General features: G+C 43.5%; 1 protein-coding gene and 1 pseudogene across 1 annotated transcript; both read left to right on the top strand.

Moving 5' to 3' along the window:
- The first annotated feature begins 1,831 nt into the window (after positions 1-1,831).
- On the top strand, positions 1,832-12,720 carry LOC109898947 (vacuolar fusion protein CCZ1 homolog; annotated as a pseudogene).
- A 3,938-nt stretch (positions 12,721-16,658) lies between these two features.
- On the top strand, positions 16,659-24,966 carry LOC116376166 (disks large-associated protein 5-like). The gene is made up of 8 exons (XM_031835273.1): positions 16,659-16,937; positions 17,110-17,354; positions 21,115-21,296; positions 21,529-21,600; positions 21,764-21,794; positions 23,776-23,934; positions 24,052-24,326; positions 24,858-24,966. The coding sequence occupies exons 2-8, from the start codon at positions 17,186-17,188 to the stop codon at positions 24,894-24,896; spliced, it is 927 nt and encodes a 308-aa protein (XP_031691133.1). The 5' UTR covers positions 16,659-16,937; positions 17,110-17,185; the 3' UTR covers positions 24,897-24,966.
- The last annotated feature ends 294 nt before the right edge of the window (positions 24,967-25,260 follow it).

Genomic DNA, 25,260 nt, shown 5'->3' with positions numbered 1-25,260 from the left:
GCTTGCTTACAGCTGCACTGGGGTCGAACAGGCTTCCTGTTTACATTAAGACACCATGGAACCGCCGTGAGATATGGCTCAGTAAATGTACCTCAATCCAGGAATGAGAAATGCGTTGTTCCCCGAATTGCCCCATTATCCCAACTGTTACACCGAGAAGATTGAATGTCTGTTATAATCTCAACCCAGCACAGCCAGAAGAGGACTGGCCACCCCTCAGAGCCACTTGATTTGAGATTTTTCAAACCCAGTCAAGGTGTGCAGATTGGAAAATGCATAGCTATCTTTCAGCCCAGGGTCAAGAGATCGAGATTGAGATTTTGATGCAATTTACTGTCTAAAGTAAACTGACCAAATTAACTGACACACTCACTGATTCTCTGAATCTGAAATGATGTGTAGAATTTAAAGCTGATATTATTTTTGTCTGCAGCCACAAGGCTCAATTCACTCTAGAACAGAGGAAGTCAAGACACAAACCAAACAAATGCTGATGATCAGGTAAAACCAGGGTCTCATTGTGATAACAAGTGATACATCTTTCAGTCTGTTCAGTCACAGACAGTTGATCAGCATCTTCCTCTGTTGCAGTCTAAGAATGACTTTGCGAATGCAAGAGAAACGGTACACTTCATCTCTACTCAGTTTTTTCATCTATAATCCTTCATTTTGGCCATGGGAGGGAGAGGTGAGCTCCACTTGGTGGTTTTGATTTCCTGTGTGTGTTTCACATGTTTTCACTATGAGCTTCAAACACAGTTAGCTGCTATAAATGATACAATGTGAATATCTGCCAACTTTGTTGTCTCCATTTAAATACTGTGCCTCGTGGAAACTGTCTCCTTGTTACGCATTATAGGAGAAGATTTTATTCTACCATCCCAGTGAGGTCGAGAAGAATGAGAAGATCCGTAATGTTGGCCATTGTACAGTTTACCAGGTACACAAGAACTACAAACAAATCGATCATCTGGAAATACAACATCTCACATCTATGTTAGTTGTGTGTATTGTCTTCCTGACCACCATCATTGCTATATTTAAGAACCTTCTGTCAAACAAAAGCTGCTTAATTCCTCCACTCACAGAAGAACAGGCAGTTCTTCTTTGAAGTGGAGGACAGTTTCTGGATCGTCATGGTAAGCTGGTGTGGGTGTTGACATGACCAGTGAACTGAGATAAGGCGGAGCTTTACCTAGCATGGACTTGTAGATGACCTGGAGCCAGTGGGTCTGGCGACGAATATGTAGCGAGGGCCAGCCGACTAGAGCATACAGGTCGCAGTGGTGGGTGGTATAACGTGCTTTAGTAACAAAACGGATGGCACTGTGATGAACTGCATCCAGTTTTACAGTGAAAACATTAGCATCCGGTGTTGTAAGCTACAATGCGTAAATACTATCCACTTTGCTAACAGTCTGATGGTGGTGTCCAGGCCAGGCTGCCTGCTTGACAGACAGGGTGCTTCTAGCCATCACCAGAAGGGTTGATCTTGTATTGCGTTTCCAGTGACTAAATGCAGTGTCAGATGACAGTCTTCAAATATGGCCTCCCCCACTAATTAGCCCTGCTCAGAAATAGTGCCTTCAAAGCTTCTGCCATACTACAGGCCCAGCCCATTTACTTCCATGACCTGTCAACATTATTCATACCTAGCCAATCAGAGGAAACCCCCAACTCTCCCTAATTGTATGAAGGGCTTCCCCTTCCATTATGTAACCTAAAGACACAGAAGGCATGTGGTGTCTGTATTGTATCCCAGGTTGAATGTCACTGTTCTAGCCATTTGAGATGGCGTCCTCTTGTCTTTGGGAACAGCAATGTATGCACTATGCAGGTAAACTAATATCTCCAGCTTTGACCTAACAGGGATCCACCTTGGACAGAAAAATTGTTGCTGCTGAAGCTGGAAATGGGAGCATTGTATTGTCCAGCATACGGTTTGCAGGCCTTTTGTGTTTCTCAATGAGGTTTCTCAGATCTGAAATCTGAGCACAATGGGATGTGTGTATAATGTTGCTTTCTAAGCTAACACCTCACCTTCCCCAAGTATCCCTAAATGGCTATTAACCAAACTGATACATGTCTTTCTATTCATCTTCCATTGTCCACTCAGACTGCGTGTATAACTGTCCTCTATCCCTGGTCTCCTCCAGTACCTGCAGACGCTGCACCTGCAGTCCTGTGACCTGCTGGATGTCTTCGGAGAGAATCACCTTTTCCCACCTGGACAAGATGACCTACCTGAAGATCCAGTCATTTGTCAACAGAGTGGAGGAGTGCCTCAGGCTGATCAAATGCTCAGCTTTCCTCTACAACGACCAGCTCATATGGTACAGTTGGGGGAACCAGATCGTGTGTAGGATGTGTGGGGGTGGTCTGCTGTACTTTGGTCTTAAACACCTGCCCACATGTAGAAACCAAATTTAGCCTACAATTTGCAAATGCATGGGTAGGAATAAAGCCAACAGAGCTGGTTGGAAAAACATAAGCTCTGAATTGTATTCTCCCATGATCTTGAGACACAGGCTGCTCCACCATTCAAATGGCCAGGCTCTGTATCTAGTAGGCTCTTTTTCAGGCCTCCCCACCATGCCAAAGCCAGGGAGGGGAGGAGAGAGCTTATTGGGCTTCCCCTCCTGGTGTGCGTGCTAGAGCCCTGATCTAGCCCTTGGTGCCTCCAGGCAGCCCTTTACCACCGTAAGGTGTGGGGGAGCCTGGCAGCAGTGCCAGGCATCCCTCCAACTCCTCATCCCATTAGGGCTGGGGCTGGGAGGCACAGAGACTTTAAATACATACCTTAATCTGATTACAGTAAACCTGTAATCCCAACATGTCTCTCACTTTTAACTCAGTCTGACCTGATATCTAATCCGGGGATTATGTGAACGATAATATAATTATCATAATGATTTGATTGATTGCTAATCAAAGAATTTGAGCAGTTGTTATAGCATTGGGCCTGGAGATGATGGGCTTAGTTTATCAATACTCCTGAACAGACTGTGAACCGGAACAGGACATGTTTGATGCTAACTAAGGTTGTTGTCCCCATTCAGAAGTTGTCTGGAGCAGGATGACATGCGGATCCTGTACAAGTACCTGACGACGTCACTGTTCCCCAGACACTCCGAACCAGAGGTGTGTGTGTGTGTGTGTGTGTGTGTGTGTGTGTGTGTGTGTGTGTGTGTGTGTGTGTGTGTGTGTGTGTGTGTGTGTGTGTGTGTGTGTGTGTGTGTGTGTGTGTGTGTGTGTGTGTGTGTGTGTGTGTGTGAGTGAGAGGGTCTCTCAGAGCATTCACAGTCAGCCCACTGACACCCCTATCAGATCACAGCAAAATCCCATTCTACTTGAACAGAGCAATACTCAATCATGAGGCATCAGAGCCAAAGGAACTGCATAATATTAAGTAATGCTATTGATGGAAGGAAAGTAGTGTAAAAATCTATCAAAAAACTATTAGGCAACAAGAAATTTTAGACAACTTCCGGGGCAATACATTTCACAGTAATAGTGAAGGTGTAAACTTGGCAGTTGAAAACCTAGACAGTATACAGTGGGGCAAAAAAGTATTTAGTCAGCCACCAATTGTGCAAGTTCTCCCACTTAAAAAGATGAGAGGCCTGTAATTTTCATCATAGGTACACTTCAACTATGACAGACAAAATGAGATTTTTTAAATGAATTTATTTGCAAATTATGGTGGAAAATAAGTATTTGGTCACCGACAAACAAGCAAGATTTCTGGCTCTCACAGACCTGTAACTTCTTCTTCAAGAGGCTCCTCTGTCCTCCAATCGTTACCTGTATTAATGGCACCTGTTTGAACTTGTTAGCAGTATAAAAGACACCTGTCCACAACCTCAAACAGTCACACTCCAAACTCCACTATGGCCAAGACCAAAGAGCTGTCAAAGGACACCAGAAACAAAATTGTAGACCTGCACCAGGCTGGGAAGACTGAATCTGCAATAGGTAAGCAGCTTGGTTTGAAGAAATCAACTGTGGGAGCAATTATTAGGAAATGGAAGACATACAAGACCACTGATAATCTCCCTCGATCTGGGGCTCCACGCAAGATCTCACCCCGTGGGGTCAAAATGATCACAAGAACGGTGAGCAAAAATCCCAGAACCACACGGGGGGACCTAGTGAATGACCTGCAGAGAGCTGGGACCAAAGTAACAAAGCCTACCATCAGTAACACACTACGCCGCCAGGGACTCAAATCCTGCAGTGCCAGACGTGTCCCCCTGCTTAAGCCAGTACATGTCCAGGCCCGTTTGAAGTTTGCTAGAGAGCATTTGGATGATCCAGAAGAAGATTGGGAGAATGTCATATGGTCAGATGAAACCAAAATATAACTTTTTGGTAAAAACTCAACTCGTCGTGTTTGGAGGACAAAGAATGCTGAGATGCATCCAAAGAACACCATACCTACTGTGAAGCATGGGGGTGGAAACATCATGCTTTGGGGCTGTTTTTCTGCAAAGGGACCAGTACGACTGATCCGTGTAAAGGAAAGAATGAATGGGGCCATGTATCGTGAGATTTTGAGTGAAAACCTCCTTCCATCAGCAAGGGCATTGAAGAGGAAACGTGGCTGGGTCTTTCAGCATGACAATGATCCCAAACACACCGCACATGCAACCAAGGAGTGGCTTCGTAAGAAGCATTTCAAGGTCCTGGAGTAGCCTAGCCAGTCTCCAGATCTCAACCCCATAGAACATCTTTGGAGGGAGTTGAAAGTCCGTGTTGCCCAGCAACAGCCCCAAAACATCACTGCTCTTGAGGAGATCTGCATAGAGGAATGGGCCAAAATACCAGCAACAGTGTGTGAAAACCTTGTGAAGACTTACAGAAAACGTTTGACCTCTGTCATTGCCAACAAAGGGTATATAACAAAGTATTGAGATAAACTTTTGTTATTGACCAAATACTTATTTTCCACCATAATTTGCAAATAAATTAATTGAAAATCCTACAATGTGATTTTCTAGATTTTCTTTTCTCATTTTGTCTGTCATAGTTGAAGTGTACCTATGATGAAAATTACAGGCCTCATCTTTTTAAGTGGGAGAACTTGCACAATTGGTGGCTGACTAAATACTTTTTTGCCCCACTGTAATTGACCCGAAGAATGTATTATAACAGGCACAATTAGTTGAACACCCATTGTTGTTACCCCACAGGCTCCAGACAATGTTGATAATGATTTAAGTTATATTAAAGCAGGTTTTCTCTTTCTCTCCACCATCTCTCTTCTCCACCCACTCTCCCTCTCTTCCCTCCCTTCCTTTCTCTCTCCAGCTGGCTGGTAGGGACTCTCCCCTAAGACCTGAGGTGGCAAGAAATCTGCTTCACTACGGGAGGCAAGTCCTTAAACACCCTCTCTGGTCCACTGCCTCCCTCCCTCCCTCTAGGTCTCCTGGCTAGGCTGGGCCAGGTTCCCTCATCCCCTCCCTTGCTGGGTCTCTGGTCCCATGCAGAAGGACAGAGACACCATATCATCATGTCAGGGTGGAACCTTCTAGCCATGTCACATCTACTGCTAATCTGACTACAGAAGTGAAGAGGGGATGGGATGGATGGAATTATTTTTGGACTTTATCGTGTTCATTCAGGATGGGTTTTAGTGGATATATTGTTAGGTCAATGTAGTGATGGAATAAATATATTATGTCAACGTAGTGATGGAAGAACTATATTGTTAGGTCAACATAGTGATGGAAGAACTATATTGTTAGGTCAACGCAGTGATGGAAGGACTATATTGTTATGTCAACATAGTGATGGAAGAACTACAGTTGAAGTCGGGAGTTTACATACACTTATGTTGGAGTCATTAAAACTCGTTTTTTTTCAACCACTCCACAAATTTCTTGTCAACAAACTATAGTTTTGACAAGTCGGTTAGGACATCTACTTTGTGCATGACACAAGCAATTTTTCCAACAATTGTTTACAGACAGATTATTTCACTTATAATTCACTGTATCACAATTCCAGTAGGTCAAAAGTTTACATACACTAAGCTGACTGTGCCTTTAACCCTGCTTGGAAAATTCCAGAAAATGATGTCATGGCTTTAGAAGCTTCTGATAGGCTAATTGACATAATTTGAGTCAATTGGAGGTGTACCTGTGGATGTATTTCAAGGCCTACCTTCAAACTCAGTGCCTCTTTGCTTGACATCATTGGAAAACCAAAAGAAATCAGCCAAGACCTCATTAAAAAATTGGAGACCTTCACAAGTCTGGTTTATCCTTGGGAGAAATTTCCAAATGCCTGAAGGTACCAGGTTCATCTGTACAAACGATAGTATGCAAGTATAAACACCATGGGACCACGCAGCCATCATAATGCTCAGGAAGGAGATGCGTTCTGTCTCCTAGAGATGAAAATATTTGGTGCGAAAAGTGCAAATCATTCCCAGAACAACAGCAACGGACCTTGTGAAGATGCTGGAGGAAAAAGGTACAAAAGTATCTATATCCACAGTAAAACAAGTCCTATATCGACATAATCTAAAAGGCCGCTCAGCAAGGAAGAAGCCACTGCTCCAGAACCGCCATTAAAAAGCCAGACTATGGTTTGCAACTGCACATGGGGACAACATCGTACTTTTTGGAGAAATGTCCTCTGGTCTGATGAAACAAAAATAGAACTGTTTGGCCATAACGACCGTCGTTATGTTTGGAGGAAAAAGTGGGAGGCTTGCAAGCTGAAGAACACCATCCCAACCGTGAAGCACGGGGTTGGCAGCATCATGTTGTGGGGATGCTTTGCTGCAGGAGGGACTGGTGCACTTCACAAAATAGATGGCTTCATGAGGGAGGAAAATGATGTGTATATATTGAAGCAGCATCTCAAGACATCAGTCAGGAAGTTAAAGCTTGGTCGCAAATGGGTCTTCCAAATGGACAATGACCCCAAGCATACTTTCAAAGTTATGGGAAAATGGCTTAATCACAACAAAGTCAAGGTATTGGAGTGGCCATCACAAAACCCCAACCTCAAACCTATAGAAAATGTGTGGGCAGAACTGAAAAAGCATGTGCGGCCTACAAACCTGACTCCGTTACACCAGCTCTGTCAGGAGGAATGGGACAAAATTCACCCAACTTATTGTGGGAAGCTCGTGGAAGGCTACCCGAAACGTTTGACCCAAGTTAAACAATTTAAAGGCAATGCTACAAAATACTAATTGAGTATATGTAAACTTCTGACCCACAGGGAATGTGATGAAAGAAATAAAAGCTGAAATAAATCATTCTCTCTACTATTATTCTGACATTTCACATTCTTAAAATAAAGTGGTGGTCCTAACTGACCTAAGACAGGCAATTTTTACTAGGATTAATTGTCAGGAATTGTGAAAAACTGAGTTTAAATGTATTTGGCTAAGGTGTATGTAAACTTCTGACTTCAACTGTATATTGTTAGGTCAACGTATAGTGATGGAAGAACTATATTGTTAGGTCAATGTAGTGAAGGAAGAACCATATTGTTTTAGATTATCAAGTGAAATCAATCAAGCGTGATGGCACAATTGGGGTGGGGTATTTTTTTAGCGTTTTGCTGCGAAAGTGTCATTATTGTAGCATTAGGTTGTAATTAAAGTGCGTTGGTGGCCAGGCAGGCGTAATATCCAGTCTGATTGTTTAACAACATGGAGGATTACTGATCAGTGTTACAACACAGTGTGGTCTTACCCCACTAACAATAATGAGATTTGCAGCTCTTTACCATCCCACACACAGACACAAAGGAGGGGGATTGACTCTGGGATCACACTTAACAGAGAGAGGGAGGGAGAGCTAAGCTGTTTAAGAGTCCCGGTCTAGCCTAGTCCACCCAAGAGCCCTCTGTGCTTGAGAGGAAGAGACACTATGCGACCGAAAGTATATGTGGACACCTGCTTGTCTAACATCTCATGCCAAAATCATGGGCATTAATATGGAGTTGGTCCCCCCCTTTGCTGATATAAGAGCCTCCACTCTTCTGGGAAGGCTTTCCACTAGATGTGGGGACTTTCTTCCATTCAGCCACAAGAGCATTAGTGAGGTCGGCACTGACGTTGGGCGATTAGGCCTAGTTCGCAGTCGGTGTTCCAATTCATCCCAAAGGTGTTCATGTGTTCGATGGGGTTGAGGTCAGGCCATTCAAGTTATTCGACAAAACATTTCGACAAAACATTTCTGTATGGACCTCGCTTTGTGCACATTGTCATGCTGAAACAGGAAAGGGCCTTCCCCATAATGTTGCCACAAAGTTGGTAGTACAGAATCATTGTCTAGAATGTCATTTTATGCTGTAGCATTACGATTCCCCTTCACTAGAACCAAGAGGCCTAGCCCGAACCATGAAAAACAGCTCCAGACCATTATTCCTCCTGCACCAAACTTTACAGTTGGCACTATACATTCGGGCAGGTAGCGTCCTCCTGGCATCCGCCAAACCCAGATTGGTCTGTTGGACTGCCAGATGGTGAAGCGTGATTCATCACTACAGAGAATGCGTTTCCACTGCTCCAGAGTCCAATGGTGGTGAGTTTTACACCACTCCAGCCGACATTTGGTATTGCACATGGTGATCAAAGGCTTGTGTGCAGCTGCTCGGCCTTGGAAAGCTATTTCATGAAGCTCCTGACAAACAGTTGTGCTGACGTTGCTCCCAGAGGCAGTTTGGAACTCGGTGTTGAGTGTTGCAACTGAGGATAGATGATTTTTATGCGCTACGCGCTTTAGCACTCTGCGGTCCTGTTCTGTGAGCTTGTGTGGCCTACCACTTCGTGGCGAGCCGTTGTTGCTCCTAGATGTTTCCACTTCAAAGTAACATCACTTAAAGTTGACTGGGAGCACCTCTAGTAGGCCAGAAATTTGATGAACTTGTGTTGGAAAGGTGGCATCCTATGACGGTGCCACGTTGAAAGTCACTGAGCTCTTCAGTAAGGCCATTCTACTGCCAATGTTTGTCTATGGAGATTGCATGGCGGTGTGCTCAATTTTATACACTTGTCAGCAACGGTTGTGACTGAAATAGCCGAATCCACTATTTTGACAGGGTGTCCACATACTTTTGTATATATAGTGTAATTTGCAGAGGCGCTCCTCAGTTTAGCCCAAGTCCCAGAGGTGGGCCTGTTGTACAGCTGTGTCTGAGAAAAACCCTGGGCTCTGTATGAATACTGTAAAAGTGCACCCTTCCTGCGTCCCTTCCAATCACTGATTCAACACAGCTGTATAGACGAAAGAATGGGTTCCACAATACTGATTCAGCTTTAGCTGTATAGATGAAAGAATGGGTTCCACAACATGGCTTTCACCTATCCTGTCTGGTCAGATCTGCGATTACCTCATCGAAGGGAAGAGAATGAATGATCTCAAAGAATAGGTCGAATTAAGAGGTTATCCCTTTAGGGCAAGTAGCTTGGCAGAAAGTAGTCAAACACACTCAGACAACATTTTATGTAGATCTAAGTAGAGGCACAGAGAAGACAATACAAGCACTTCATATAAATGCATTTTCAAAGCATTGAAATAGAGCCGTTGTTAGAGGAGGAGGTGGGGGGAGGTGACCCCTGAGAGTGTACTGCTGTCGGTGTGACTCGTGACTGCGAGGGGAATTGGATACGCCAAGCTCAGGCTGACTCCTGGGATACACAGAGAGAGAGAGAGAGGATCATTTAACAAGGAGATTATCCAGCAAAAGCCCCAAGGGCAGGGGAGAACTGTTAAAGTGTAAATGATGGAAGGGTCGCACGCAAGTACAGTACGTACGTACACACACAGTATGCAAACCCACACAGTCATACAGTATGCAAACCACACAGTCATACAGTATGCAAACCCACACAGTCATACAGTATGCAAACCCACACAGTCATACAGTATGCAAACCCACACAGTCATACAGTATGCAAACCCACACAGTCATACAGTATGCAAACCCCACAGTCATACAGTATGCAAACCCCACAGTCATACAGTATGCAAACCTACACAATCATACAGTATGCAAACCCACACAGTCATACAGTATGCAAACCCACACAGTCATACAGTATGCAAACTCCACAGTCATACAGTATGCAAACCCCACAGTCATACAGTATGCAAACCCACACAGTCATACAGTATGCAAAGGACCTGCTAACCTCAAAGACCCAGAGGCCAAATTCCGCTTCCCCAGAATATTCGTCAACACAGAGGACAATTATGAGGAGCTGCATCTGATTGTTTATAAGGTGAGGAGATGTCTGCGTCCCAAATGGCAACATATTCCCTATATAATGCACTACTTTTAACCAGGGCCCATAGGGCTCTAGTCAAAAGTAGTGGAAGGCTCTGGTCAAAAGTAGGACACTATATAGGGAAAAGGGGGGGTTATTTGGGATGCAACTAAGGAGAAGGGAACTGTGGTCTTGAGTCCCGCTGGTTAGTAGGAACTCGGTAGCATTAATTATGGAAATCACCCAAAGAGGCTTTTTTTTATGTTTTAAAGAGAGCGAGATTGGTAGTACTCCCAACCCATTATTTGTTTGGCAGACAATTTGGTAATCTGGTATTATTTCATAACTGAAGGACAGAGGGAGGGTTTGACCCAAGGTGACCTCTTGTTGGGAATAGACAGCTTTGTTCTCTGGTCTCTCAAATGGCTTCTAAATTCAATATATTTGGTAAGTTCTAAATTATAGTATTCCTTTCTCTAGACCCATTATATTCAAACGGCACATTGCTTTATTTCAGGCGAAGAGTGCAGCGGTTTGTTTTATGATCAGTGGTGAGTATCTTCTCATATCATATGGTCAAACCCCCCCCCCCCCTTCTAAACGTCTGGGCTGATGCTTATTACATTTTCTTAGTCTGCTGTTCTTGCGAATATAGCAATGGCAAATTATTGGCAAAATATTATGTGGACTGTGAAAAGAAAAAAAACTAAAGTTCCTAAATCCATTCTACTAATTCTAACTGTATGGTCATATTCTCTCCCAGTGTCGGTGGAGCTGACGAGGGAGTTCTGTGAGCAGCTGGATGGCCTGGTGGGTCCTCAGCTCACCCTGCTGGCCTCAGACGTATGTGAACAGTACAACGTCAACCGCAGGATATCGGGGTCAGTACTGTCACTTTAATCCGCAAAGCCTCTAACCTCCACTCCAATTCCTCGGCCTGTGTTGCTTCAACATGCAATGATGGAGATTACGGTCCGAAATATTGAAAGAGGTATATAGTCGAACGACCCCTCATTAAACTTAGCATCTGGAACCAAATCTCACATGTGCGCTTGCCAACTTCGTCTGTCACAAGAGACTTACCCCTTATAAATACAACAGCTAGAGACTATTGTCACAGCATGCACTGAAGTGGAGCTTGCCCTTATCTGGAGCAATTGAATGTCATTGAATTTGGACTGGAAGATTGTTCAGCAGCCAAACAGTTTTATTTGAGCTGTTTTAACACAAGCCACTTCTCTGTTGTCAGGATGGGTACCACCAGCCTATTTCCGCAACATTTAAGCGCGTTGAAGCACGAGACTAACCTTCTCTACCGTTGTTGTCTTGTAGCTACCCAGTGTAGCAATGTGAAGCGCACCTGCGCAGATACTCTGTGTGACTCTGAGAGCAAAGTCTTGCATCGTGCTCATCTCAATATCTGCGGTGCTGCGTCTACCCTTAACATAACATGTTGTGCTGGCAAGGATATTTTAGTTTCATATTGGCCTTTCCAGTACGGTTCCAGCAACTCCGTTGAATGAGCAAGCAGGCTAGCACAGTACAGTTCTGCTTGGCTCTGCTCATCTTGACTCAGTAGTGTGAAAAGGTTGTTTGACTCTCAACTCATCCTTGTAATTATCGTCATCCTCTCCCTCTGTGTTGCTGCAGGCCGGACAAGGAGCCCCAGTTCAAGTTAATTTACTTCAACCACATGAACCTGGCAGAGAAGAGCACCATCCACATGAGGAAGACTCCCAGCGTGTTTCTGACCTCCGTCCAAGCAGACATGAAGATTCTGGGAGACATCAACTGTGACTTTGCCCGGTAAGCACTAAGTACAACAACAATGTATCACAACAAAACTACAACCCTATTAGGGTTAGCTCTCTGAGGCTTAGTTTTGACAGCTCTCTGTGAGTAGAGTATATTATAGTGTCCTTTTGTTCATGTCCTTTTTGTATGTTGCCTCAGGGTTGATGAAGATCAAGAGATCATTGTGAAGGCAATGACAGACTACTGGGTGGTCGGCCAGAAGTCGGACCAGAGAGAGCTGTACGTCATCTTGAACCAGAAGAATGTCCATTTGTTTGAAGTTAACGGTAGTTCCAACATAGATAGATGGAAGAATGAAGGATTTTTTGGAGCTCATCTCACGTTTTCTTGGTATGCTTGCTTATCCCAACAGAAGAAGTGAAAAGGCTCTGTGCGACACAGTTCAACAACATTTTCTTCTTGGACTGAAGGAAGGAAGGAAGGAAAGAACTGCTCAAAGAAGAACAAGAACGAGAGACCGAGAGAGAAATGGACTGTTTCACCACATTAAAACTATCAGCATTGCAGGGTAGTATGACAGCATCAGTGTAATGCAAGAATTGCGTAGATTATGTAAGGGTTCGAACAAACCATGAAAATGCCACGCACACGTCCCTCCGTGGGGTTAGGTCCAGAATCTATTTAGTAACCACATTATAGGCCTGTTAGAACACACACTTCTTGCACAGTCTTCACATTTTGCTGCCTTAAAATTAAATATAAAAAGGGAGTAAGTAGTTTGGTTTCTTACAGATCTACGCAACTCTACATTTTCAAAGAGAAAAAGTTATTGACAATTTTCTAATTAATACAAAAATGAAGGTGTCTTTATTGTGTATGTCTTCACATCCCAGAGTTAATACTTGGTGGAAACACTGTTGGCAGCCATTACAGCTGTGAATAATTTGGAATAAGATTCTACCAACTTTGCACAACTCTTAGGGCAACATATGTCCATTGTTTTTGTCAAAATTTCTCAAGCTCGGTAAATTTGGACAGCTCAGTAATAATGGACAGCAATATTCAAACCTTGTGTCTGATTTTCAAGCACATTTAAGTCAGGACTGAGACTAGACCACTCAGGTGCACTCAACACCTATTGTAAAGCCACTGTGGTGTGTTTTCAGGGGCGGGTTTTCCTTGATCTTTTTCCCTGTCTTTGCCCCCTTCATATTTATTTTGCTCCTGACAAACTCCCCAGTCCCTGCCGGTGACAAGCATACCCATAACATGATGCTGCCACCCCAATACATCACAGCTATAGAGTTTTATTTTTCTGCAGGACAATTACACAAATTATAATGCCAAATACACCAGAATGGCTTCCCAAAGGTGTTGAGTGTTCCAGATTGGTCCAGTTAAATCTGCTTTAAAAGAATCTGAGACAAGATTTGAATATTGCTGTCAATCAATGATTCCCAACCAAATTTGCTGAGCTTGAGAAATTTTTACAAAAACAATGGATATATGTATTTTGAATATTTTATTAGGATCCCCATTAGCTGTTGCAAAAGCAGCAGCTACTCTTCCTGTGGCCCACACAAAGCATGAAACATGACAGAATATTAATAGACAAGAACAGCTCAAGGACAGAACTACATCAATTTAATATGTTGCCCTAAGTGTTGTGCAAGGTTGGTAGAATCTTATTCAAAATTATTCACAGCTGTGATGGTGGCCAAAAGGTGCTTCCACCAAGTATAAATTCTGGAGTGCAAAGACCTATTCAAATGCATACTCATTTTTTTATATTTCTTAGTCATTTGGAAAATGTTCTAGAATTTTTCTTTAACTTTGAAAACATGGAGTAGATTGTGTAGATCGATATGAGAATTTTTTTATGTTATCCCTTTTTAGATTTAATCTTAAGGTAGCAAAATGTGAAGACCGTCCAAAGGGGTGTGTAGACTTTCACTAGCAACTGTACATTATGAAGGATTTGACAAATACTCACTTTTTTGTATCAGCTTTTCTAAATGGGTGCCTATGGTTGCATGGCCATCGGTGTTCCATTGATCTCTTACCGTATGTATAGTAAAAAATGAAATAAAGAAGCTTTTCACATGTAATTTTAATTCTTGTAATTAAGAGTAAAATGATCAGAATTGTTTAGAAGCTTGCCCTAATGTGGATTATAAAATACAACCCCAACATTAAATAAATTAAGAAATTATAATTTTCCTCCCACGTAGCCCATTTCAACTACAGCCTAAAAATATATGTTCTGTTTGACAAGGGAATGCTCTCCTAACTGTAACGCCAAAACATGATACAAAGGTTCTCAGAAGGTTTTTTGCTAACATAGATAGTGTTCCCCCAACTAATGGAAAACTGGACACTCACAAGTTAGGGGAACATTACGGATAACATTACAAAAATGTTCTCTCTCTCCCTAGAATTGTTAGCTAGGTAACCATAACAACAAACATTGATCAGCTGCTTCTGAACGTTTTGTACTTTCCTAAATTGACCCTGTAGGGACTGATAAAGCCACATAACCAATGGTTCAGACTGCTCTGGGGGGGGGGGAAGTTTCCCCTAGGTGCAGATCTATTCTGAACAAAAATATAAACACAACATGTAAAGTGTTGGTCCCATATTTCATGAGCTGAAATAAAGGATTCCAGAAATGTTCCATATGCACAAAAAGCTTATTTCTTTCAAATGTTGTGCACAAATTTGTTTACATCAATGTTAGTAACAATTTCTCCTTTGCCAAGATATGCCACACCTGTCAGGTGGATGAATTATCAAGAAGTTGATTAAACAGCATGATCATTATACAGGTGCACTTGTGCTGGGGACAATAAAAGGCAACTCTAAAATGTGCAGTTTTGACACACAACACAATGCCACAGATGTATTGTGTTTTAAGGGAGCGTGCAATTGGCACGCTGACTGCAGGAATGTCCACCAGAGCTGAATGTTCATTGAATGTTAATTTCTCTACCATAAGCCGCCTCCAATGTCGTTTTAGAGAATTTGGCAGTGCTTCCAACAGGCCTCGCAACCGCAGACCAAGTGTAACCTCCACATCCAACTTTTTCACCTACGGGATCATCTGAGATCAGCCACCCGGACAGCTGATGAAACTGTGGATTTGCACAACCAAAGAATTTCTACACAAACTGTCAGAAATGTCTCAGGGAAGCTTATCTGCGTTCTCATTGTCCTCATCAGAGTCATGACCTGACTGCAGTTTGGCGTCGTAGTCGACTTCAGTGGGCAATACTCACCTTCGCTGGTCAATGGCACGCTGGAGAAATGTGCTGAATCCCGGTTTGAACTGTACCGGGCAGATGGCAGACAGTGTGTATAGTGTCTTGTGGGCAAGCGGATTGCTGATGTCGACATTGTGAACAGTGCCCCATGGTGGCGGTGAGGTTATGGTATGGGCAGGCATAAGCTACAGACAACGGAAAACAATTGCATTTTATCAATGGCAATTTGAATGTACAGAGATATCATGACGAGATCCTGAGTCCCATTGTCATGCCATTAATCCACCGAAATCACCTCATGTTTCAGCATAATAATGCACGGCCCCATGTCGCAAGGATCTGTACACAATTCCTGGAAGCTGAAAATGTCCCAGTTCTTCCATGGCCTGCATACTCAACAGACATGTCAACCATTGAGCATGTTTGGAACGCTCTGGATCGACATGTACGACAGCATGTTGCAGTGGGATAACCTTCCACAGACCAAAATGAACAGTCTGATCAACTCTATGCAAAGGAGATGTGTTGTGCTGCATGAGGCAAATGATGGTCACACCAGATACTGACTGGTTTTCTGACACATTCCCTTACCTTTAAGGTATCTGTGACCAACAGATGCATATCTGTATTCCTAGTCATGTGAAAGCCATATATTAGGGCCTCGTTTATTTTAATTGACTGATTTCCTTATATGAACTGTAACTCAGTAAAATCTGTTAAATTGTTGCATGTTGCGTTTATATTAACCTCCACCATTGGTGAGGAAAATTAGAAATTGACCCAAGATCAGCATCTGTGGGCAACTTCACTCTACTCTGTCCGGCCAAGATCTTACCACAAGTAGGTCCCTAACTGATACAGGGTCAAATATTTTTTAAACGCCCCAATGGTTGAGGTTATGATTGCGAGTAGGATGATCTGGCCCTGGTGCAACTTCTACTGTTAAAGCCACCTGGCTCAGATACATGAAGTAATTTCCACCTGGGAGATACTGTCTGTCTGTCTGCCTCATGGTTGTGCTGCTGACAACACTGTGACCTCCCTTTTGTGGTGTGTTGAAAGTACACCCAAGGTGAAATTTGAAACGATAAAATTGGAGAGATGATGAGAGTGGGAAACAGTTACATTCCATAGGACAGGACATAGAATAATCTTTATGTTTAATAGGTCTACATTAAATGAGAATAATGCCAGGGACACAGGCGCACACACACACACAAATGGGTGCCAGACTTTGAAAGTTAGGGTGCTAAAACATACCTTTACACTGATATTTCGAAAGTGGGGGTGCAGCTGCTATGTTTTGCTAGATTGCTCAAGCGCCGATGCACCCACACAGAGATCAAAAAAATAGAGGGGAGGGAGTTCAAACTTTGGTTCAATGATGACGCCATGACTTCTAGGCTTGTTGTACATCGATTACCCCTCAGGTACTTACAGTTGTTTTGCCCACAAACACACACGTCAAAGTATCTCAGAACGTGTTCAAAATCATTAGCCTAGCAGCGCGACGCTCCCGACTGGAAATCAGTCACTCAGCCAATTGGCATTGCCTAGCAGAATTGAGATTTTTCAAAACTGCCCCGCCATGTTGTTATTTTGAGTTAACGAGGACCCACGTCCAGAAAGGGTGCTAGCTGGACAGCTATAACTTTGAAATCACCACTAACAACTACTTTTTCCAACAGGTAAGAGTGCACTATGTTGGTAAATGTTTCTCATACAGTGGCTAACATTGACTGCGCCTAACGTTATTTGGCTAGATAGCTACAGTATACATTCACAAGATAATCAATGTATTTGTCTATAAAACGTGTAAGTAGCTAGTAGTTCCAAGCATTGTATTTATATTTGTCACAGGATCATGGACTCCATGGAAGTTCGTTTCGACCACCTGCGTCAGCGTGACGCCAGTGTGGACATGCTGCGGGTGTAGATGTTTCGGAGACGGTCGCAGTCCCAGAAGGTGAACCGAGACAAGGCCCTGAACAGCCGCAGACAGCTTGACAATCTCCCCGAGTTTGAATGTTCTCAACTGGACATGTCGGTTGCGGAAAATGTGTCAGTAGTTCAGGAAAATGTACCGAATGCAAAGCAAGTGAAAAGTGAGTTGTTTTTGTGTGGTGATTCAGTTGTGCATTCGTGGTTTACTTATTTAACAATCTAAACAGTATTCAATAGGTCAGGGGTTCCCAAACTTTTTTCATTCAGGCCCCCCTTCCAGCATTTGAAACCCCCTTGCACGCGCACATATATTTATATGGGCACAAGCACTGTACATGACACAAACTGTTCACACCCCTCTTGTTGGTGGAGAGAAAATGTTGCAGGGTTTAAGCTCATTTTCTATTTATTTTGTCATGTGATATTTCAGTTACTCAAACATTACATCAATCTAAGGCTAAAAACATTAGCTGACAGCTAGTAGCTAGTTAGCTAGTTGATCTCGACAATTCTGAAAAGTCATAAATAGCTCTTTAAAGGTCTGCAATGACTGGACTTGCACGACAAGAGAAACTGATGATACACTGCCTACATTTGAAGTTGCACCTTGTGCATTCTACTATTAATTTGAATAATCATTTTAAAGCTGGACTGAGTTCCTTTATATGTCTGTACCAGTCAAAAGCTTGGACTGACACCCCTCATTCAAGACTTTCTTTATTTGGTATGTTATTACATTGTAGAACAATAGTGAAGACATATCTTTGAAATAACACATGGAATTATGTAGTAACCAAAAAAGTGTATAAAAACAAAAAAGAGATTCTTCAAAGTAGCCACCCTTTGCCTTGACGACAGCTTTGCATTCTCTCAACCAGCTTCATGAGGTAGTCACCTGGAACACGTTTCAATTAACAGGTGTGCCTGAAGCTAATTTGTGGAATTTCTTTCTTCAATGCATTTGAGCCAATCAGTTGTGTTGTGACAAGGTAGGGGGGTAAACAAGAAAGCACTATTTGGTTAAACAAAATCCATATTATGGCAAGAACAGCTAAAATAAGCAGAGAGAAATGACAGACCATCATTACTTTAAGGCAATTTCAAGAACTTTGAATGTTTCTTCAAGTGCAGTCGCAAAAACCATCAAGCGCTATGATGAAATTGGCTCTCACGAGGACTGCCACAGGAAAGGAAGATGCAGAGGATAAGTTCATTATTTAACTGCACCTCAGATTGCATCCCAAAATAAATGCTTCAGAGTTCAAGTAACAGACACATCTCAACATCAACTGATCAGAGGAGACTGTGAATCAGGACTTCATGGTTGTATTGCTCCAAAGAAACCACTACTAAAGGACACCAATAAGAAGACACTTTCTTGGGCCAAGAAACACGAGCAATGGACATTAGACTGGTGGAAATCTGTCATTTGGTCTGATGAGTCCAAATTTGAGATTTTTGGTTCCAACCAGTTGAGTCTTTGTGAGCTGCAGAGTAGGTGAACGGATTAACTCCTTGTGTGGTTCCCACTGTGAAGCATGGAGGTGTGATGGTGTAGGGATGCTTTGCTGGTGACACAGTTAGTGGTTTATTTAAAATTTAAGGCACACTTAACCAGCATGTCTACCACAGCATTCTGCAGCAATACGCCATCCCATCTTGTTTGTGCTTAGTGGGACTATCATTTGTTTTTCAACAGGACCAATGACCCAAAACACACCTCCAGGCTGTGTAAGGGCTATTTGACCATTAAGGAGTGATGGTGCTGCATTAGATGACCTGGCCTCCACAATCACCCAACCTCAACCCAATTGAGATGGTTTGGGATGAGTTGGATCGCAGAGTGAAGGAAAAGCAGCCAACAAGTGCTCAGTATATGTGGGAACTCCTTCAAGACTGTTGGACAAGCATTCCTCTTGAAGCTGATTGAGAGAATGCCAAGAGTGTGCAAAGCTTTCATCAAGGCAAAGGGTGGCTTCTTTGAAGAATCAAAAATATATTTTTGATTTAACTTTTTTTGGTTACTACATGATTCCATATGTGTTATTTGAAAGTTATGTCTTCACTATTATTCTACAATGTAGAAAATATTTGTAAAAAAAAAAAAAAAAAACTTTGAATGGGGGGGGTTTGTCCAAACTTTTGACTGGTAATGTATACATGCATACAATGATTAAACAAAAATATAAACACAACATGTAAAGTGTTGGTCCCATGTTTCATGAGCTAAAATAAAATATCCCAGAAACCTTCCATACCCACAAAAAGATTATTTCTGTGAAATGTTGTGCACAAATTTGTTTACACCCTTGTTAGTGTGCATTTTTCCTTGCCACGATAATCCGTCCACCTGACAGGTGTGGCATATCAAGAAGCTGATTAAACAGCATTGTCATTACCCCTATGTGAAAAAGTTGTGCCACATTTAGTGACAATGACTCCAACCAAACACTTGCTGTAGTTGTTGATCAGTCTCTCACGTCTCTTCTCTGATACAGAGCAGAATTAATGGCCGTCATTGTAAATAAGAATTTGTTCTTAACTGACTTGCCTAGTTAATTAAAGGTTAAATAACGTTTATAAAATTTTTATTACACAGGTGCACCTTGTGCTGAGGGACAATTAAAAGGTCACCAAAATGTGCAGTTTTGTCACACAAAACAATGCCACAGATGTCTCAAGTTTAATGTGCAATTGTCATGCTGACTGCATGAATGTCCACCAGAGCTGTTGCCAGATAATTTCATGTTAATTTCTCTACAATAGGCTGCCTAAACTGATGTTTTAGAGAATTTGGCAGTACGTCCAACAACCGCAAACCACTTGTACCAAGCCAAGACCTCTAAATCCGTCTTCTTCACCTGCTGAATCGATACTAGCCACCCGTACTGCTGATGTGCAAACCCACAGTTTCAATCTAAGACTTTCTGCTCAAACTGTCAAAAATCGTCTCAGGGAAGCTCATCTCCGTACTCGTCACCAAGGTCTTGACCTGACTGCAGTTTGGCGTCATAATCAACTTCAATGGGCAAATGCGCACCTTCGATGGCCGCTGGCACGCAGGAGAAGTGTGCTCTTCACTGATGAAGCCCGGTTTCAACGTTACCGGGCAGGTAATGGGAGCCATCGGCATGTTTGGTTTTCACCAGGCATAATGGGAACTATCTCATCCAAAAAGTTGACTCAAGTTTGCCAAAAAGCACCTGGAAGCACCTGGATGATTAAGACTCTTGGAAGAATGTTCTATGGACAGATGAGTCAAAAGTATAACATTTTGAATGACATGGGTCCCATTATGTCTGGCGAAAACCAAACACTGCATTCCACAGTAAGAACCTCAGACCAACCGTCAAGCATGATGGTGATAGGGGATGGTTTGCTGCCTCAGGACCTGGACAACTTGCGTTAATAGAAGGAACCATTAAATCTGCTCTGTATCAGAGAAGAGACGTGAGAGACTGATCAACAACTACAGGAAGTGTTTGGTTGGAGTCACAACCAGTTATTGAGTGTAAGGGGGGCAATTACTTTTTCACACAGGCAGAATTATGTTATTGTTATTTGTTCACTCAGGATCCCTTTAACTGATTTTGGTTGAAGATCTGATAATATTCAAAAGTAGAGTAAATTAGAAGGGTGCAAATGCTTTTTAACTGCACTATACATATTTATTTATTATTTTGTGGGGACCCCCGCACCCCCCCTACAGACCCAAGGGGTGTGCTCCCCAAAGTTTGGGAACCACTGCTCTAGGTAATGTTACTGGCTACAATATTTTATTCTCTGAAACTGTGGAGTATGTCTAAAACATGAGCCTGAGCCAACTTCACCCTCATGCCTCTTCATCCTCCACTCCCACAAACATTATGTAATCCCACACTGATCTATTTTCTCTCCAACTCCCTCCTTCTTTTTTCTCAGACGCTGCAGTGGAGGAGCGAATGAAAAAGCTTGCCCGCTACAAAGAGAAGAAGGAGCTTGTGAAGGAGAAAGAAAAGAGGGCAAGGGAGAAGAAGGGGGTGTTCACGGTTGGGCTGTACCGGCCAGAGGCTCAGCCCCTGGTCCCTCTGCCGCAGGCCCCAGCTGCCACAATCAAAGCCAGGGTGAGAGGGCACAGCTTAAGACTGACTCAGTATACTGCTGACATGTCTATAGATGTTATATCCATCGTCCTTGGGAGTCACTGTTCAATCATTGATTTGATGAAAATGTAATTGACTCATCACCGGAGGATCAACTTCGATGTGCCCAAAATTCATTAGCATATAAGAACAGAAGAACTGGTGTTCTTAGTGGTTGTTACATGGCCATAACTTGGCTTTTCCCCCCAACCAGGCAACAACGCCAGTGGTCCAGCCCCAATCCACCAGAGTGACTCGCTCCACCATGAGGCAGCAGGCCCCCAAGGTGACTTTTTCCCTGCCAAGTCTACATTTGTTCTGCACATGTCTTTATGTAAGATTTTCTGTTACATTATTTAGTCAAGAACTACGATAGCTGCTTTTTTGAATAACCATATAATTTACAATATGCCGTTTTTTTCTCTGTTCCATTGACCTTGGCAACACAGCCTATTGACACTCTCCCAGTTTCAAGAAAAGGTTGGTGTTTCTTTACCCCCACTTTACCTCTAAAACAATTAGTCCAGCCTATATCATCTTTAAATTGTTTGCATGATTCAACACTTGCTGACCCTTGACCTCTACCTGGTTTTGGCTTAGTTGAACCAGCTGTGGTCAAGTCAGCCAGAAGGACCAGGATTGCTATTGGTAACACTCCAAACCATGACAAATCAAATGTATTTATATAGCCCTTCGTACATCAGCCGATATCTCAAAGTGCTGTACAGAAACCCAGCCTAAAACCCCAAACAGCAAGCAATGCAGGTGTAGAAGCACGGTGGCTAGGAAAAACACCCTAGAAAGGCCAAAACCTAGGAAGAAACCTAGAGAGGAACCAGGCTATGTGGGGTGGCCAGTCCTCTTCTGGCTGTGCCGGGTGGAGATTATAACAGAACATGGCCAAGATGTTCAAATGTTCATAAATTACCAGCATGGTCGTATGATAATAAGGCAGAACAGTTGAAACTGGAGCAGCAGCACGGTCAGATGGACTGGGGATAGCAAGGAGTCATCATGTCAGGTAGTCCTGGGGCATGGTCCTAGGGCTCAGGTCCTCCGAGAGAGAGAAAGAAGGAGAGAATTAGAGAGAGCATATGTGGGGTGGTCAGTCCTCTTCTGGCTGTGCCGGGTGGAGATTTTAACAGAACATGGCCAAGATGTTCAAATGTTCATAAATGACCAGCATGGTCGAATAATAATAAGGCAGAACAGTTGAAACTGGAGCAGCAGCACGGCCAGGTGGACTGGGGACAGCAAGGAGTCATCATGTCAGGTAGTCCTGGGGCATGGTCCTAGGGCTCAGGTCCTCCGAGAGAGAGAAAGAAAGAGAGAAGGAGAGAATTAGAGAACGCACACTTAGATGCACACAGGACACCGAATAGGACAGGAGAAGTACTTCAGATATAACAAACTGACCCTAGCCTCCCGACACATAAACTACTGCAGCATAAATACTTGAGGCTGAGACAGGAGGGGTCAGGAGACACTGTGGCCCCATCCGAGGACACCCCCGAACAGGGCCAAACAGGAAGGATATAACCCCACCGACTTTGCCAAAGCACAGCCCCCACACCACTAGAGGGATATCTTCAACCACCAACTTACCATCCTGAGACAAGGCTGAGTATAGCCCACAAAGATCTCTGCCATGGCACAACCCAAGGGGGGGCGCCAACCCAGACAGGATGACCACATCAGTGAATCAACCCACTCAGGTGACGCACCCCTTCCAGGGATGGCATGAGAGAGCCCCAGTAAGCCAGTGACTCAGCCCCTGTAATAGGGTTAGAGGCAGAGAATCCCAGTGGAAAGAGGGGAACCGGCCAGGCAGAGACAGCAAGGGCGGTTCGTTGCTCCAGAGCCTTTCCGTTCACCTTCCCACTCCTGGGCCAGACTACACTCAATCATATGACCCACTGAAGAGATGAGTCTTCAGTAAAGACTTAAAGGTTGAGACCGAGTTTGCGTCTCTGACATGGGTAGGCAGACCGTTCCATAAAAATGGAGCTCTATAGGAGAAAGCCCTGCCTCCAGCTGTTTGCTTAGAAATTCTAGGGACAATTAGGAGGCCTGCGTCTTGTGACCGTAGCGTACGTGTAGGTATGTACGGCAGGACCAAATCAGAGAGATAGGTAGGAGCAAGCCCATGTAATGCTTTGTAGGTTAGCAGTAAAACCTTGAAATCAGCCCTTGCTTTGACAGGAAGCCAGTGTAGAGAGGCTAGCACTGGAGTAATATGATCACATTTTTTGGTTCTAGTCAGGATTCTAGCAGCCGTATTTAGCACCAACTGAAAAGTTTATTTAGTGCTTTATCCGGGTAGACAACAATCCGTCAACTGTACTACACACAGCTATTCTTTACGTTACTCTCCACTCCTTTTGTTTTGCCAATTATTTGACCCTGATAAACATATCCTTGACTCGTAACTCATGACTGTTATTTTTCCACTTTCCTGCAGTTGAACCAGTAGTCAGAGCCCCATCCACAAGTTCAGCTAATAGGCCTCGGGTCTCTGTGGCCCCTGTGGCAAAGGACAAACCTGCTCCAGCTTCCAAGACCAGATCAAATGCCAAGCAGTCTGCAGCACCACCTGTTGGCAGAGGGAGGAACACCAGGGGTGAGCATTGGCAGCTGACGTCCCAACCTTGTTATGCACCATTCTTTAACAACATTTTGCATGCTTTTCGACATGTTATTTCTACATTCAAAAATAATGATTTGGCATTCTCTTTAGGAAATGCTATGAGCAATAAGCAGGCTGCTGTGAAAGTGGACAAGCCATTAGAGGAGCCTAGGGCTGCCAGCCCCACACCCCCTAGTGCAGAGGAGCAGACCTTGTTCATCCAGGTCCAGAACCTGTCTCAGCCCAGGCTGACTGCATCCCCCCTTCAGCCCGCACCTTGTCCTCATTCACCCCCCAGGGCTTTGTGTTCCAGGCCCCAGCAGGCCTGTCCTCCTTCAACCCCAACCCTCTCACTCCCGCTCTGCAGACTCCTTTTTCAAACCCAGGTAACTTTGTGCGTGACTCCTCACATCTATGGACCTTCATCCTCTCTATGGACCTTTATCCTCTCTTCTCTTGACCTTTATCCTCTCTCTGCACCTTCTCGAATGGCATTCTCTTCCAATGGGTTTTAAGAAGTCGAGGAGAGGATTCGAGGAAATCCATTTTATGGCAGCAGGTAGCCTAGCCGTTAAGAGTGTTGGGCCAGTAACCGAAAGGTTGATGGTTGGAACCCCCGAGCTGACTAGGTGTAAAATCTGTCCATGTGCCCTAATTGCTTCTGTAAGTTGCGTAAGAGCATCTGCTAAATTACTAAAATGTAAATATTTATTCACTCTTTTCTGATCAGTCTATATCCCTCTAACATATTAACACTCTCTATTCCCTTTCAATAAATGAATATTTACTAGGTTTAGTCAGATTCATTTCTTCAGAGAATGAAAACCTGGTTGATATACCATTACTACTTATTAAAATATGACCGGCTGTCATTTTTTAGCTTTGTGTATGTATTAAACTTTTTTCATCCTCTCTAGTGTCTCAGTTCTACACCTTGTTCCACTCTGGCCCTCTGATAACCTGGTGCCCAAAATGGAGCTCATTGCTCTCTCTCCTGCCAAGTCCCCTGCCCACTCCCCACCTCGCCCTTCTCCTACCCCTCGGTGTCTTCCGAGTCCCAAGGAACCAGAGCATGATGTGCCCTACTTCAGGTGAGGGTTAATATGTGAAAGCAAGTCAACAGCTATGTTCCTGACTCAGGCTAGTACTGGTGTGTCATGTGAATGTCTGTCCGTGTGTCTGTCAGGTCAGTGGTAGTCAGTGAGACAGAGAGGCTGACAGCATTTTGTCAGCAGTGGGAGCCCAGGATGGATGATGCCTCTGTCCCGGAAGAGAGTGAGTGACTCATGTGTTTTAACCATTATGTGCTGTGGATTCTGA

Source organism: Oncorhynchus kisutch, linkage group LG11 (assembly GCF_002021735.2).
Source record: "Oncorhynchus kisutch isolate 150728-3 linkage group LG11, Okis_V2, whole genome shotgun sequence".
Lineage (NCBI taxonomy): Eukaryota > Metazoa > Chordata > Actinopteri > Salmoniformes > Salmonidae > Oncorhynchus > Oncorhynchus kisutch.
Note: the sequence above shows the minus strand (reverse complement) of the source record. Positions and strands in the feature narration are given on the sequence as shown.

Excerpts from the sequence above, each read along its gene's own strand:
- LOC116376166 (XM_031835273.1), top strand. The coding sequence starts at position 17,186 with ATGTTTCGGAGACGGTCGCAGTCCCAGAAGGTGAACCGAGACAAGGCC. Across the intron at positions 21,297-21,528 it reads CTGCCACAATCAAAGCCAGG|GCAACAACGCCAGTGGTCCA; the intron begins GTGAGAGGGCAC and ends CCCCCCAACCAG. Across the intron at positions 21,601-21,763 it reads TGAGGCAGCAGGCCCCCAAG|CCTATTGACACTCTCCCAGT; the intron begins GTGACTTTTTCC and ends TTGGCAACACAG.